The sequence below is a fragment of the Macrobrachium nipponense genome, chromosome 17 (genome assembly GCF_015104395.2).
Source record: "Macrobrachium nipponense isolate FS-2020 chromosome 17, ASM1510439v2, whole genome shotgun sequence".
NCBI lineage: Eukaryota > Metazoa > Arthropoda > Malacostraca > Decapoda > Palaemonidae > Macrobrachium > Macrobrachium nipponense.
In genome coordinates this window covers 55,365,515-55,383,014 of record NC_087210.1, presented here as the reverse complement: position 1 = coordinate 55,383,014, position 17,500 = coordinate 55,365,515, and the positions used below count along the sequence as shown (strand labels likewise).

Here is a 17,500-nt window from a genome sequence, read left to right as displayed (position 1 = left end):
TCAGCGGTAGCTTCTAGTTATCTAGTACTAAAAGGAATATCTCAAGATGACTTAGCGTGACCTTAATGCGAATTGATTCTAACAAAATAGTTGCAGATTTTATAGCATTTCCGAGACTGAATATTCTTTGTTTTTCTTTAATATTGCCAGAGTCATTTTACCAACACTGTAAAGGGATACTAACGCTTCATCATGATTATGTTACTAATGAATTTGCTCGAGCTTCTTTTTCACCGAGCAGAACCTACATAATATACTAACGTAGATCACAGCTAAGTAATTATCTTCGCAAAATGACTTGCTTCGCCATGGATTCTTTCAATGGGCAGTTTTCCACATTATTTTTGCCAAAAGTAATAGCGCCGGAAGGTTTACAGGCAACAGCAGCAGCATGAGCGCCCCGCAATCTCAGTTTTCATAAGCGAACAGAAAACAAAGAAACCCTTTACATTCTCAACAAATTCAGCTACACCGTGATGTGTATCTGGGGGAAATTTTGTGTAAATATTTAACGAAGGGAGGGAAAACTCAGACCCAAACACTGGATGATTGGCAATGGAGAAACTCATTTCTGATTTCGGATACGAATGATCTGAAGATTTCCCTCCGTGAGTGACAGTCCGAAAGGTCGACCATCTTCTGGTTGACTCGAACGACAAGACTCTTCCAAGAGCTTCGGAATCGATGCGTCATTCTTGTCAACAAAGATCACGATGGTTTCTTGTGGCTTTCGTTACTTTTTTGTTTGTTCCTCTTGATGACGGGGAAAGAAATCCACACGAATTAAGGCTAAGTCAGTGGAATGCATGACGGAATATAAGAGCAAAAAAAAAAAAAAAAAAAAAAAAAAAAAAAAAAAAAATACACATTTACTAGATATAAGTGGATAGTGTTCTCTTACGAAAAAAAATAAGAGAGCAATTATTATAAAGAACGTGACAGATTAGGTGGTTAGTCAACCGTATAATTTTGCGAGTTATGCAGTCGTTTTCTTATTCTTAAACATTTTACAAAACCTTTATACATACTGTAACGGCTCGTTCGACCATTACCAAAATACTCTTGTTTTCTTCCTAACGTATCCGTTGGATATCAAATATGAAGTCCCAATAGGGTGGAATTATATAGTAAACCAATAATAGAGAGTCAAAGGCTGAAATCAAGGGAGAGTAAATAAGCACTACGGAAAACTATAAATTGAATACAAAAATAAAACCGATAGAAATTATACCTGAACCTGTTTCAATACAATAACAAAAGAGTCACTTTCACTCTTAATGATAGTAACTCAAAATACACCTACACTTAATTAAGACAGCAAACAAACACTCAAAACCAAAATCACGGGGTCCAGAAAAAGAGGACGAAATCGCAAAGGGAGAATAACCTAAAAGAATACGCGCTAAATTTCCTATAAATAAACTTGTCATTTATGAGCTGCTTGAAAAATGTACCATCAATATTCTCCTTGAAGAATAAGGGTATCCTCCACGTCTGGCATGGGCGCCCGCACGTAGGGCAAGGGGGCACTTGCCCCCCTTAAAATCCTGGAAAAAAATTAATATACATATATACACGTATATCATAATAATTTTACATTTATTACATTTAACTAAATCACTTTTTTTTCCTTCCATTCTACAGTACACTCTTTCAATTAAGTATATTAAGGGTATCCTTATAATATTGTATAATATTTGTATGCAGTATGTACCTGCGTTATTCCTTCAAGAAATGTTTGATTTCTGTTGAACAGTACTGTATGGAACTACTGAAAAAAAAAGTCAATATAATTTTCTTCATCATTTTTTATTGCATCTTCCTTCAGTTCAATTATTGGCATTGCAATTCCACTGCATATATAGATATACATATATACATATATATATATATATACACATATATATATATATATATATAGTTATATATATATATATATATATATATATATATATATATATATATATATGAGGTTTTAGTCTTCCTTGTTCACGAAGACAGATATATGAGGTTGTAATCCAAAGGGGAAAAGAAAAGCTGAAACTCCTTTTAGCTCTACAGTTTCGGCCATCCACTGCCCTTATCGAGTTATCTCAGCTTTTCTTTTCCCCTGTGGACTACAACCTCACATATGTATATAGGTGATATAGATATATATATATATATATATATATATATATATATATATATATAGTTAAGGCCTAGGGTTTTTGATTAATAACTATAATTGACCATGTGTTCCCTGTGACCTGTGGAATGTGGAGAACAGTGTAGAGGTGACGACCTGAGAGTAGCTGATCAATGAGTTTCTGGGGATGGCGTGAGATAAAAATGATTAGTTCGACAAGTCAATGCACGACAGTTTTATGAACTCTTCTCAAAGTGCCTTTGTGAAACTGGATGCAGCTAGAACCGTGAGGCGCTAGCGAGCTGTGTGTTCATATGTGCGTGTGCGCCTCTTGCTGTTAAAAGTGTCATACCCAAGCCTATGGGAGGGATTTTGATAGAGGGCTTCAAGTCACAGGCAAGATGCCGTGGCATTCACCGGGAGTTTTTTATTAATAGTGTTTAGTGTCCGGTTGTCTGGACGGATCTGGAATGCCGGGGGAACAAAGAATTCCCAGAGGGGTGTAGACTTTTTTTGGTGACTTGACATTGTACTGTTTTTGAGTTAGTCTGTAAGACTGGATTACTTGGTTGATTGATTTATTTATTAGTTGTTAATAAACGTTAATGTTATGACGCAACTCTCTCATTTTCATTACCTGTTAGAATGGAGAGAAAGAGGTGGAGAGAGAGAGAGATTCCTTGGAGAGAGAGAGAGAGAGGGATTGCCGAGAGAGAGAGAGAGAGAGGCTGTGTGTGTAATGTTGTGTGTGGTTTGCCTCCCGTTTCGTGTCACGCTTACCTTATGAATAATGGGGGGAAGAATTCCCCCCAGTTACAGTGGTGGCAGGTGGTTAAGAGGGGATATAAAAGTGTTCTTTCTTTTCTATGCCTAGGAATGCCAATGCAGAGATGGGTGGCCAGTTAGAAAATAAAAGGGGTTATGGCTTAGCGATAGTTTTCGAACGACAAAGCTTTGTGGGATTGTGGAAAATTGTTAAATTGTTAGATCTCGGTTGCTAAGTGAAAAGGGGTAGAGAAAATATCCATCCGTGGGATGGGGGGATGAGGAAAGAAAATTTCTATTAGGGTCATCAAATTTGCTCGTACCGAGATTCCTCAGGGCGTGAGCCGTGAGACAAGCAACTCAGTCTAGTTCATGAGTGACGGTTGCTAGGTGCGTTTTCACCGATCGCATTTGTATTGTGCCGACGAGATTTACGTGTTTTACGAGAATTTCGAGTTCTTTTTATTCCCATTTAGGAGTGGTGAGTGTTAAAACTATTGTTTTGAGGGTTTTTTGTTTAAATGTTTCAGGGTTATGGGATTGGTTCAAGAGGTCAACAATTTTTCTTGTCTTTGCCCCATAGTGACGTGTTTTCTTTATTTGCACGTGTTTATAGTAGACGTATGTATCCGTCTTTGTTCAAAACATAGGGGTGTATTTTTCTATGCATGTGAACTGTACTTAGATAAGCATATCTGGCTTAGAGACACAGAGCGGCCACAATTTTACTGGCTCAGCACATTTCTGCAGAGAGTACTGCTGCCATGTTGTCCAGGGTGATTACAAGAATTTCCGCGTGGGTGATCGCGAGAGTTCTACAGCGTGTCTTTTGGGGATCTGCAGAAGCCGTGAGAAGTCTTCTACAATGAGGGAGGCATTCCGTCTTCCTACAGCTGCTACAGTCTGCTACAGGTGCAGCTACTTGCAGACAAGCGAAGAGGGATATTCAAGAATCCTATGCAGAAAATATGAGAGAAAATGCCGTCTTGTGTTATTGGGAGATAAAGCGTGAGAAGACTTTATTTTTAATGCCAGAGACGTGCAGTTATTTCGTATATTTTATTTTAAGCCGGCCAGTGTTTTGTGTTATAAGCAATTTTGCTAGGCGGGGGCTAGCATATAAGGTGGCCAAGCTATCTGTAAGGCCTAGGGTTTTTGATTAATAATATATTGTCCATGTGTTCCCTGTGACCTGTGGAATGTGGAGAACAGTGTAGAGGTGACGACCTGAGAGTAGCTGATCAATGAGTTTCTGGGGATGGCGTGAGATAAAAATGATTAGTTCGACAAGTCAATGCACGACAGTTTTATGAACTCTTCTCAAAGTGCCTTTGTGAAACTGGATGCAGCTAGAACCGTGAGGCGCTAGCGAGCTGTGTGTTCATATGTGCGTGTGCGCCTCTTGCTGTTTAAAGTGTCATACCCAAGCCTATGGGAGGGATTTTGATAGAGGGCTTCAAGTCACAGGCAAGATGCCGTGGCATTCACCGGGAGTTTTTTATTAATAGTGTTTAGTGTCCGGTTGTCTGGACGGATCTGGAATGCCGGGGGAACAAAGAATTCCCAGAGGGGAGTAGACTTTTTTTGGTGACTTGACATTGTACTGTTTTTGAGTTAGTCTGTAAGACTGGATTACTTGGTTGATTGATTTATTTATTAGTTGTTAATAAACGTTAATGTTATGACGCAACTCTCTCATTTTCATTACCTGTTAGAATGGAGAGAAAGAGGTGGAGAGAGAGAGAGATTCCTTGGAGAGAGAGAGAGAGAGGGATTGCCGAGAGAGAGAGAGGCTGTGTGTGTAATGTTGTGTGTGGTTTGCCTCCCGTTTCGTGTCACGCTTACCTTATGAATAATGGGGGGAAGAATTCCCCCAGTTACATATATATGCAGTGTGTTTGCACGCGCACGTGCGTTGTAATAGCCACAATGCCCTCTTAACTTCTTGAATTCCTTGCTCTTTTTTTGGACATGCTTGTCACTACAAAACCTGAAGATCTAAGTTCAGAGAAATTTTTTGAAGAAATAGTGATGTCCGGTACCAGCAAACGAACCCAGGTCCCATAATCACATAGAGGTCACGTTGCCGACCTTCTCATGGTCAGGTCGGCAACGTGACCTCTTTGAGATTGTGGGACCTGGGTTCGTTTCCCGGTACCGGACATCATAATTTCTTCAGAAATTTCTTTGAACTTGGATCTTCAGGTTTTGTAGTGACAAGCTTATATAAATAAAAAAAAAAAAAAAAAACATTCAAAAAGTTATGAGGGCATTGTGGCTATTACAGTGGCATAAGTATCTGGCAAAAAAAGTGACCAGTAGATTCTACACACACACACACAATGTATATATATATATATATATATATATATATATATATATATATATATAGATATATATATAATTTGGCACCCTTGGGTAATATGCTGCTGGCGCCCATGACGTCTGAAGCAAATGGTGGGTAACGAACTCGAGCCCCGGAGCAGCCACAACAAATCCGCAGACGTGATCAATAACAATCCAAACTTACCATGGGATAGCTTTATATCTGAATTCCAAAGGACCTCCGGATGGCTCATCTAGAGCGATCTTTGAACTTTGAAGACAGAGGTAATCCAGTAAAATCTCGTTTTGAAGACAGCGGTAATCCAGTAAAATCTCGTTTTGAAGACAGAGGTAATCCGGTAAAATCTCGTTTTGAAGACAGCGGTAATCCAGCCGTGTAGGCTACAACCACCAAGAAGCAAATCACGATAATATTCTTCATTCAAGAAGCGAGGCAAAGTATTCCGAATAGGAAAAGGTCCAGGGGAGGGACCACACACACACAAACTCCCTAATAACAAACAAGCGTTAATAACAAGCAAACAGTTGTTATACTCGAGAGTTAGTCAAACGGCAAGTGGAACTTACATTACTAGGTTTAATAAATTAAATTAAAGCTAAATTTCATAATAATACTTAATAAAAAAGAATCACATACTGACACCTCCATACCCCGAGAATTTTAAGAATATATATATATATATATATATATATATATATATATATATATATATATATATATATATAATAAGCTTCTTGAAAAAATATATAATTAATATTCTCCTTGAGAATATATAGATATATACTCTAAGTTTTTACTTTACACGTTAAGTAATCAAATAAGTATTAATAATACCAAATAAAACATATATCTACAAAACCTGAAATTACAGAAAGATTAAGCAAAAATATATATATCATAACATAAACCAATGAGACTTAAAATGGAGGTGGGTGGGGGCTTATAATAAAGAAAGAGGCTTGATAACAATAAAAAATAAAAATAAACGCCAAAGTACTCGAAGTATCAACACTTAATCAAAGTTCATAAATTTCTACATATAAACCTTTTTCCAATCACCACCATACGGGATCCTGAGGTTACAGACCACCACACTAATTCACACTCTTTACTGTTCCGGATCACCATCGTTTTCATAACAATCCGTGTATCATTGCACTCGACACAAGTAAATGTCCACCTCAAAGCTACCGGTACCATATTAGCAATGAGGCACGTGGGGCTCGGGCATCAGGGCCCTTAACATCAAGGGGCCCCCAACTTCGGAGGCCCTAATTCCGTAAAATAATAATAATAATAATAATAATAATAATAATAATAATAATAATAATAATAATAATATTAATAGGTAGGTAGATCCTATGATCCTATTGGCTTCCCGTTTAATGTCGTCTACGGGGTTCTTAGTAATACGTTGAAATTTTTCTGGATGGTAAAACGGCCTAGCTTTGAAAGTACAGTTACTGTCATCACGAGAACTTGACGTGGCAATCATCACCATAACTGGATGAAATGAGAAATCGGTCAACATTTGTAACTAAGCGAAACAACAATGTATCATCTTTTGGACATTGGAAAACTACAACACTAAGTATCTTGAGGGCGAACGGCATCAATGATACGACAATCGTAACAAGCGCTATCGGAGTTCAGCAACAATAATTGTTTTTACTGAAAAAATTTCATCAAAATTTTAAAAAATCATAAAAAAAAATAAATAAAGCAAAATGTTTCGTGCATCTGCAAGCATGACAAGACTGAGTGCATTCGAATTACAAGTAGGCTACTATCATTTGTCCTAAACTACCAGATTCAGGAAAACTGTCTCACTAAGGAGGCTGTTGCTTTCTTTCTTTCTTTCAAATTTTGTGGAGATGGTAAGGAAGATGTAGGCTACTACATATTGTAGAAGGAAAGCACTGGATCAGGTTAGCTATTAGCGATATTCTAGACCTGTCACCCGCCACACTAATCGTTAATATTATACCCAGGGTATCTGTAGTTGATAAACAGAATATTACTTACGCTTGCAATGCAGGGGAAGATTTTATTGAAACAGCAAGAAAGGGACGCGGATGCAACACCGCCATCAAGAGGACGGCCGGGCGTCACGGCCCTCAAAACTGGATGATGAAGAGTGAAGGTTGTTATTCGACGAAAGCCTTAAATACATTTTCTAACAATATGAATTATTTTGTAATTATGACTATTTTCATTATTTTTTTTATAAATAACAAAGAATGTCTCTAATGGCCGACGACCGTTTCATCGGACATAGACAATTGTTTCACCAGTATTGTCAAGAGTCCACTGAGAAAGAAGGCCTGTTTGATGTTTTGTGACGTAATCACGGGTAGTCCGAGCTGCTAGCACTGACTACGCTGCCAGACAAAAGAAATATAAACAAACCCTCGCCAAAATCTATCATTTTTGGTCTGCCAGTTATTGATTTACTTATTTTCTCGTCTACACTAATTAGTGTACACCAAATAATACTTACCCGAAACACAAGTTATAAGATTAATATAAAATGCTGAACCAAAACAATTTGTTTAGTTACAATACAGTCTACCAAAGAATAAACAGCAGTGCATAGGTTTACATCACAAAAAAAATGGTTCTTTCTACTATATGTGAATGAAATAATTCACTCTTACATACAGTCATTATTTGGTATTTAAATTTTCTAACTTTCTCTTTGGCTACAATAGTTATTTTCTTGAACAACAATTATACTCAATGAAACGTTAGTAGACACCCATATTGTTAATTTCTGTTTTTCTTTACTATAACCTTCATTACTTATTGGGCAGCTTATCTATTATTTACCTTTTGACATTTAAACATTTAAATTCATGATTGTCGACCAAATGTAAAAAATTTTACATTTGCATCCTGAATAAATAGGGAGTGATTTTTTCCAATAGTTAGTAAAGCTTGAACGATATATTCATTGGATATTTGTAAAACTAAATGAACATTTTGTTTCTCGAAGGTGTATGGAGATAATGCTTTTAATGATAGTTTATATGAATGTTCATTGAGTAAACATCTATATCATGAAGTTTTTCAAAGGCTGAATGGTGCATAATGAATTTCGTTTTCCAAATTATTGACATCAAACTGAGGTAACTTCATTGTTTTATTTATAACTTTCTGGCCAAGCCAATTATTCCTGATATATTTTAACAATTTTACTGAAACACACGAAAAAGGACATTTTTTACTCTGAAATGGGTGAGGATACACTTTAGACAGCTGTGGAATGCTGGGAAAACACTGAAAAAAATTATTTTTTCTAAGTGTGCAGTGCAGAACATCAGCTTTTATGCTTTAATTGGGAATTTGTGCAACTTAACTTTACCTGTTCAACATAAAGTAAAATGCACCTGTTGCAGCTTCACTATAGCCAAAGGCTGAACTAACAATATTTTTGTCTTTATAATGAAAATGTGGTATTAAGTACGTGAGTTTCATCCACCATCAGTATCACTATTTTGTCATTGAGTAGTAATGATTTACATTTACTTTTAATGTACATAAGAAAATTTGAGTCCTTTTGTTATGATGCTGGGCAGACCTGTTTGAAAAAACACTCTCCTGATGGTACAGTAACTTTGTGGGGAATAACTATAGGTATAACAAAAAATCAATATTACCTGCTCTGATGAATAATCAAATTTATTCAGTCATAACTATAGCTAAAATTAGTGCCAAAATGAAATAATAGTTTTATAACAGCAATGTAATATATATTGCAGTGTTAGAAATACATTCAGCAGTATCAGCTCTCTGGAGTTATTGAATATCTGCTTAATGATATTTGTATCATGACTCCGTGATACGTTTTCAGTTATATATTATCACACTAACGAAATTATGAGCTATGTTTATGGTTATTCTCTTGTTCCTTTGATCAAAGAGTATAGCCTACTGTACTCTATAAACTCTCTGTTTTGGTTATTTTGTCTAGACATTACAATGGTTACTGAGTGTTGTTGTGGCCATAGATCTAGATTGAGAAATTGGATAGTCTGTGATAGCCAAATCAGTTTGTGATGTGCGCTGCCTGCCGTCTTCGCTATGTGATTATTATGTAAACAATGACGCAACTCCTACAATCTAATGGGAAACCCAGTAGTAGTCGTCAAAACGTGTTTTCTCGGCAGTTCAAGACTGTCAAATGATTTATGCACCATTTACTAAATACAGTATCTACTGTATGCAGAAGTAAAAATATTTAATTTTGCTAGTATAATTCTTCTACAGTTAAGCCATAAATTTTTGCAGCTATGGTGACATTACAACATTGTGATTATGCTGCATTGACAACCAATTTTTTCAGCAATCTTTAAAGATTGGTAAATGATCTTTGCAGCATTTACGGAGGACAATGTGTACTATATGTAGAAATAAAAATATTTATTGTCTGCTGTAGTTTTTATACACTTGAACAATAAACTTGACCAATATGAAGATGTTATATGCCTTTCTTACCATTCTTACCACCGCAAATTTAGTTTTACTCTCTGGAGGCAGCACCATACTCGGTTTTTTACCATCTGTCCACCAGCATGTGGTGTTTGCGTATGGTAACACTGCATCCCGGGCTTTAGATAGTTACATTCAGCTTACATTCAACATTAATAATAACCCTATTTCGAATATTAACGGTGTAATTCGCATACAGTAAATTATTAAATCACTTTTCATTTGCAAATGTACGCCCAGATATCCTTTTGTTTACCTCAAAATTACACATAGTGTAACTATCTAAAGCCCTGGAAGCAATGTTACCATATGCAAACACCACAGGCGGGTGGACAGATGGAAAAAACAGAATATAATTATTATCGTTCTTTACTCATGGGTCAAGCTGACAGGCAATAAATTTTGACAACACCGCCATCTCATATAAGCTTGATCTACAGTCATAATATTATGAGCGATAATCGCTGTGGCTACGGTTACGGTAGCCACGTGCTGCCGTAATGCGACTTTCCAAGGCTATGTTTACGACAGCTTTTTATGTGCATGCGCGTGTATTCTCTGACCCGTAGCTGGACTGTTGGGAACCGGCATCTTGTAACGAACAATACCAAGACACCGAGATAGAAGGCCTGTTCGATGTGACGTCATGATGTGATGACATCGACCCTGGTAGTCCGACTCTCCGACGCGAGTGACTGGCGACTCACTTCCGACTCTCCTTCCCTTACATCACTTGGACATGAGGTATTTTCTTGGTTTCATTGTTTTATTTATGAACTGGAACATAAAACTTACATGGCATCATGAGGTAGCAAGCCATGGGTACATCTAGTGTTCTTTTTTGGATGAACTTACTGTGGTAAGCAGATAAACTCGGCAATAAGTTCACTGCAACAGGTATTACCTATTTGAGTTTTCTCTCTGGATGACTTTCGACTGCAATATAAATACAGTCTGCATTCTAGTTAAGAGTTGTGAGCAAAAAGGTCAGGTACAAACACTCGTCTTTCCTTGTCTTTGGGGAATAGAAAAAATGATAACTCAGGCATTTTCTATCTTGAATATGACAATTAACTGCAGCACAGAAATATGTCTCACGTACACACGTGAGAGCCAAACCTTGTATGTGTAACTGAGTTACGCATATACGGTTACAAGGTGTCAAAATGTAGAGGACGAACCGTAACCACGTTAAGCACGTAACTTCATTTCAATCCACTGCGATCACCAGTCTGTCTCTGTCCGGGTTGTTTACCGACGATGGCCACCATGCAAGTAGCAGCTGCCGCGTATATTTATACACATTATTTAACGAAGATGAAGCGAAATAAAAGAAGATGGTGGCAATCAAGGTTATATACTAGAAGGGTAGAATACAGTGGTCGGGAATTACTCGCTGACATGAGATTCCAAGAAGTTTCTGGCGACAGTAAAGTCTTTTCTTTGTAATAGCTAATAAATTGAAGGACCTCTTCGTCACTTCAATCAGCCATGGTAGACATATATGTACTGACTGACCAAAACAAGGGACTCTACTATGGACGGTCTTGTTCATAGTCGGCGTTAACAAGTTCAGCAACCTCTATTGTTACGCGTGTAATACAGGTCCCGTCCACACATGGCGTAACGTTCAAAGAGACCTCCCTTTGATTCGGAGCCCAAAAACCGACAATTGGCGGGACGGAGGGCGAACCGAGCCTCGAACCTCGCGGGTTCGGGGTTCGGGTTCGAGGAACCGTCCACACTTGCGTTTTTGTTACAAGAATCGGTTACAATACAAGGTTCGGTTCGCACGTGTGGGTACACACGGTTCGTCCTCTACATTTTGACACCTTGTAACCGTATATGCGTAACTCGGTTACACATACAAGGTTCGGCTCTCACGTGTGTACCCACCTTTATGATACGCCCACTAACACAAATTCAGTCTTAAATTTCACGGTTGGGATATGATTCGAAGATTTGAGGTAAAGGTTGAAGTGAAAAAGGTGGAGTAGTATTGTGGGTAGAGGTAGAGGTAGAGGTGGGGGGGGGGGTGTCTGTCGTCTCCCTACTTAACCAGGTGGAGATATTACGGGTGTTCTGGTAATCTGATTGCGACCGTCTTTCTTATTTTTTATATAGCGAGTCTGTTTCCTAGTTGCAAGGACAGGTCCTGGTGTCGGTCCTGAAGGTTCTATCTTTGCCTAAATAACAGACAGTGGCCCGGCATTGTAAGCCTTGCAATGCCCGGAACTAGGCCTAGTCACCTGAAGGTAGCAGCAGCAGTTAGAGCCTTTCTCGAAGATGGTGTTTTAGGCTGGTCCTAGAAGCTAGAATCAGAACTACCAACCACACCCAACTTCTCTATTGAATCTAGGTGCATTCATGGTTGATTATGTTTTATGTCGCGGAGATTTTCCCATTACATTCTATTGATACTTCCATGGTTTTATGAATCTTCGCTAAAATAAGTGATAATGCACTACGATATTAAATATTTGGTTCCACATTGCTCGAGATAAACATTGGTAATATTGGTAATCCTGTGTTGAACGAGAATTTCAAATTGTTTCGTTTCTATAGTTTGAGGTAATTACTATAATTGAGAATAATTACTATTACCGTAATTTTTTCTTATGATTGTTATAAATATCATAGATTTGATATTTGTGCATCATATGTTAGCTGTATTTTGCTTGATAGAGCTTTCACTGTAGAAAAAAAGTTTCAGCTACGAATGTAGTTGCCAGTTAGTGAATTTCGAACGAAATCCTCTGAAATTTGTCGCTTCAGTTTTGGAACTTACTGTACGTGCAAGCAATTTGAGGATTAAGATAAAAACAAGAGCAAAAGACTGTAAATATCATAAAGATAATGACCCCAAGACCCATGAAATATTAGTTTTAGATAACGACCACCAGAAAACCCTTGGGGGTCACTATCTAGGAAATATCCCTTTTTTTAATGTTTTTAGATGAGTTGTGATTAGCTATGGAGCCTATTTTTACTTTTATACACAATAAATTTAAAGAAATATAAGAAGAAAGGGAAATTCAAATAAATCTCGTGTGCAGAAAGAAATTAAAAAATCTTTGTAAAAGAGTTACGCAAATGTTGAACTTAAGGGGTGCTGTTACAAAGATAACAACTGAAGTGTTTGTTTGTAGAAATTTTGCGTTGTTTATTTGTGATAAGTTACGTGGTTGTAGTATACCTAGTTAAAATATTGTTTTGACATTTGTCATTTCGGTTTTATATCGTCAGAATTTCATGGTTGGAGAGCAAGATGAGTACAGTTAGTCCGGATAAAAAGGAACTGCTGACCAAGGTAAACTAGGCCAACCATCCAAAGCTTAGACTAGACTTTCGTAGGTAGCCAAGGCTGCTACTAGGCTAAGTTGTACTGTATACGTATACCTAGGTATATACCTAGCTAGGTATAGACTAGGTCATAGGTTACTACTAAATTAAATACCCGGAACGTTCATTCTTAAAATGCTGAACTGCGTTTTTTTCTGATAGGTTTGATTGGCATTTACAAATTTGATGCAACCCTAGGCCTAGGGTAAATGATCGGTCGGTAGCACACGTCGTCATCCTCTAGGGTACTCTGAAAACAAGTATTTTCTCCTAAATTACGAAATAATGGCATTGGTACTGTCGGCCAAAAAACTCGTGGCAGAGTTTCATAATTTTTCGTTCACCTGCCTGACGCACGATTCATGCCTTATTTATCTATTTTTCTTTTCAAAGATGGAAGAAATCATATGTAATGACGTTAAAAACAGTCACTGATATCTTGAGAACATTATGTTATGTTATTGTGTAAAACTATTTTCCATATAGCAAAATTAACGTGAACGAAACGAAGTGATAAAAAACGTCATATCACAACCATAGATATACATTAACAAATAGATAGGAGACACCTATCACTAGTAGTATCGCATAAACATAGTCCTTAAATTATCATTTCAATATTAAGTTCAAGGTAGTTGAATAGCTATTCCATTTGTTAAATTTTACAGAAAACATTGGAATCTCACAAAATGCTATCAAATTTATAAACAAAAAGAAAAAAAATTAACAGCGTGAACCAGGCGACATCACTATTGTTTTTGATATTATGTGCACGGGTATCTAATGTCAATGTGTCATTTATCGGTCTAAGAAACATCCCTCGATGAGCGAGAGAATTATTTGCACTGCATTCGGTGCAAGTCCTGTTGGAGAGATATCAAGAAAGCTTAGTAAACCAGAAAGAACCATACATAGATGAATAAAATTTGTTTAAAGAACGGCAAAATATAGAACATGGGCCTAGAGGTGGAACACCTCGAAGCACCACATGAGAGCAAGACAATACAGTAGTGTAAATGTTGCTGAGCAGCATTCATTTGTGAACTTTGAATTCTAGTGCCTCATCACGACATTGCTTATGACTGGTGTCTGATGAAAACTTTAGATGGAGAGGAAGATATTTTTAAATCTATACTTGAAGTCTTTGGTAGTTGTCTAATGAATAAGTCTAATGAATAAGCAAACTTATCTTTGACGGATGAGAGATTCAGTTAGGCTTACTCTTTTAGTTTTGTTTTTTATCGGTGGCCAGTGAATACCACGGATAGGGAGGGGTGAAAAAAAAAAAAAAAAAAAAAAAAAAAAAACGGTTTCAATGCTGCATGCATTTTTTTCTTCAAAACCTAAAGAATACATTTTATTGGGAGACACTTTATTAACATCGGCCTAATCGTTCCATCACTCCTATACGCCACCTCCGCTCTCTTCTACATCTCAGGCGACTAGATCCGACTTCTCACTACGAACTCCCGTGAAAGCACCACTAATGATAACGGTTATTTTAAAATTCCCAGCACCGACAACGGACGCCTTAAAATGCATTTTTATTGTAGTGTCTTACCGAACAATTATAGAGCCGTGATTTCCACGAGCGGCAGGATACTAAATTCAAATTTAGCGCGTCGGCGTCGCCAACACTGGTGGTGATGACGTCATCTCCCTCCACTCGCGGGAGAACCAGGTACAACTGCCCAGGTGAATCCAATTCTTTTCCTGCCGGCGTCCGGTGAACATCGGTGGTCGTGCGGTTGGATGACTTTTGCTTTCGCTTTTTTTCTTGTGGGAATTGATCTTCGGAATTGGTGAATTGAATACTCTTTTTTGGCGTTGTTGTTATTTTGCTTTTTATTTAGGCGTTGCCATGTCGGATTCTAGTCCGTCGGGAGTTAGGTTTTGCATCTCAGGATGTAAAACTAGATTATCCAAGTTAGAATATGATTCTCACACTAAATGTGTTAAGTGTAGGGGACAGGTTTGTTCAGCAGATCGAACATGTAAAAACGAGTGTAGTGATTGGACTGATTCTCAATGGAAGTTTTTTAGTTCATACTCGGAGAAATTAGCTAAAGACAGAATTAGAAAAGCAGCGCTTAGGGAAAGTAGACTTAGCTCCGCTTCGTCTTGCGATGCTTCTGTTCCTTCTGTTTCTCCTCAAATTGTTATGTCTCCTTTAACTACACCTCCTATTCCTCCTACTAATCCCGCTTCTCCGGCTTCCCGTGTAGTTTCTTCCGACACCATTGCCAGTCTGGAATCGAGGTTAGATCAGAAATTTTTCGGTACTAGCGAATACGGTTTTGGCAACTTGGTAATTCAGTTAAGACGTTTTTTGGAGAAAGCGGCTTCAGGTAAGAGTGTAGTTGAGGGTGCGTCTGTCTGTCCTGACACGTCTCCTAGACAAAGGTCACTGTCCAGCTCCCCCGCCCAGGGAGAAGACCATACCGGAAGTCCAAGGGAGTCGATCGGATTGCCCACAGGCAGGCGCCTCTCTTGTTGAGCCTTTTGCGCCTCAACAGGGCTCGGTTAAGCGTTGGAAATAATGTTGCGGTCAGACGCCTTTCGAATGATTCAAGCGATTCGTCTCCGGTCGCGCGGCGCTCTTGGCGAGATTCGCCCGTTTCGCGTCCCTTAAAGAGGCGTTCAGGCGCCGATTTCTTCGCCTCCTCCAGTCAAGCGGTATAAGGAGCCTGAGAGTAGGGTTGCGCCGCGGCCGTTAGCGGCTCTGTTCGTCGCCTCAATCTGTGCCTTTTTCGGCTCCTCTACTAGTAGAGATTGTGGTTTTAGCGCTGTAGCTAGCAGTTCTAAGGGTGTTTCTTTAGGCGCTTTTTCGTCTGTTACGCCTGATGCGCCTGTTTCGCCTCGAATTTCGGCGGCTCGAGCGAGGCGCAAGTAGTTTTTCCGCCTCCTGCTGAACATTTAGACTCTTTCCAAGCCTACGTTAACGTTTTTTTGATTCGTCTCTGGCGCCTTTGCGCAAGCAGTTAGAGATGTTAACCACTGGATGAATGAGTCCAAGGGTGGTTCGAAACCTTCAGATCCGGTTGTAGTTCCGTCTACTTCTTCTGGCGGTATCGGAGAATGAAAGAAGAAGTAGAGGAGGAGGATTCACATCACCTCTCGTGTTTATTCACGCTTTATCCTTAGATTTCTTCTGGTATCTTATCCAGATATTTTGAGAAAAGCGGCCCCGCCTCTCCCCAACTTCGACTTTTTTGATGGAGGAGGAAAACTTCAGACAACCCTCTCTCCCAAAACTTGTTCTATCTAAAGCGGTTAGACATTCGTTTGAAAGAGACGGAGAAAGAAATGGATGTCTATGAAAAGAGACTTAGGGAAGGCTCTTTTTATTACCCTCCCCCCTCTAAGTTGCTTCGTAAGAGGTATAGGTTTTATGTAACTGGGGAAAGCTCCTTCTCTGGGAGTTTCTGCCTCCTCCCAGGGAGACTTCTCCAGTTTAATCGACTCCTCTAGAAGATGCTTTCGCCGCAGCGAAAGTTTTCTTTACAGCGCCTGAGTTGGATGACCACGTTGTAAAGAATCAATTTAAACTTTTGGAAGTCTTTAGCTTCCTTGATTGGACTATTGGCGCTTTAGCGGCCAAGATCGAAGACTGTCCCTTCTCTTTCTCAGGAGTTAGCGGATGATTGGATTGGTGTTCTGTCCTGTGCGGACAAAATCCATTAGGGATGGATGTGATGAGTTAGCTTCGCTCATCGCCTTTGGTACCCTTAAGAAAAGGCAACTTTGGTGCTCCTTTGCTTCTAAAAGGGTTACGTCCCAACAGAAGTGCTCTCTTGTTTGTCTCCTTTTGTGAAAGATAACCTCTTTCCAGACGATGTAGTGTTGTCAATTTCGTCTGCGCTAGATAAGAAATCTACTTCGGATTTACTGGCACAGTCTACTAAGAGACCTAAAGCTCCTGTGGAGACTGTTCCTTCGGTTTCTCCTCTGGCCCAAGCGCCTTTTCGAGGGAGAAAACCCAAGCGCTTCTTTCGGCCGAAGTCGAATTTGCGACCTCAGTCTAAGGCCTCGGCCAAGGTTAACAAACCTTCCAAATGAAAGCTCGGTTCTTCATGCACCGGTGGGAGCCAGGCTGGCGCTGTTTTGGAGGAAATGGGAAAACAGAGGAGCTGAAGCCTGGGTAGTGCAAGTACTCAAGTTCGGCTATCGTATTCCTCTCGTTTCACCTCCCTCGCTCTCACCTGTGCCAATTCCATTCCAGGCATACTCTCCGGGCTCAGACAAATTTCTGGCGCTAGCCGCAGAAGTGGAAGCGCTTGTTCTCAAAGAAGCGATAGAACAGATAGAAGGGGATTTTCCTCCAGGCTTTTACAATCGCCTTTTGTTCCGACACGGCATACAAACCTTCGGTCCTTTTACAATAGGAAGGTACTAGCGGCAGCTGGATAGGTCGTAAGCTTTCGAAC

General features: G+C 39.0%; 1 protein-coding gene and 1 long non-coding RNA gene across 3 annotated transcripts in view; one reads left to right on the top strand and one right to left on the bottom strand.

The window, feature by feature from the left end:
- The window catches only part of LOC135196031 (uncharacterized), an 11,402-nt gene extending 4,033 nt beyond the window's left edge, over positions 1-7,369 (bottom strand). Inside the window, exon 1 of the long non-coding RNA XR_010310289.1 lies at positions 7,266-7,369. This is a non-coding gene — a long non-coding RNA (uncharacterized LOC135196031). The remainder of the gene's footprint in view (positions 1-7,265) is intronic.
- A 2,962-nt stretch (positions 7,370-10,331) lies between these two features.
- The window catches only part of LOC135196245 (AP-4 complex subunit beta-1-like), an 88,626-nt gene continuing 81,457 nt past the window's right edge, over positions 10,332-17,500 (top strand). Inside the window, exon 1 of one of the 2 annotated variants that reach the window (XM_064222926.1) lies at positions 10,332-10,475. In XM_064222926.1, the coding sequence (XP_064078996.1) occupies positions 10,386-10,475 (90 nt within the window). In that variant the 5' untranslated portion in view covers positions 10,332-10,385. Of the gene's footprint in view, positions 10,476-12,847; positions 13,042-17,500 lie in introns of those variants that run through there. The other variant, XM_064222927.1, reaches the window with a different exon arrangement.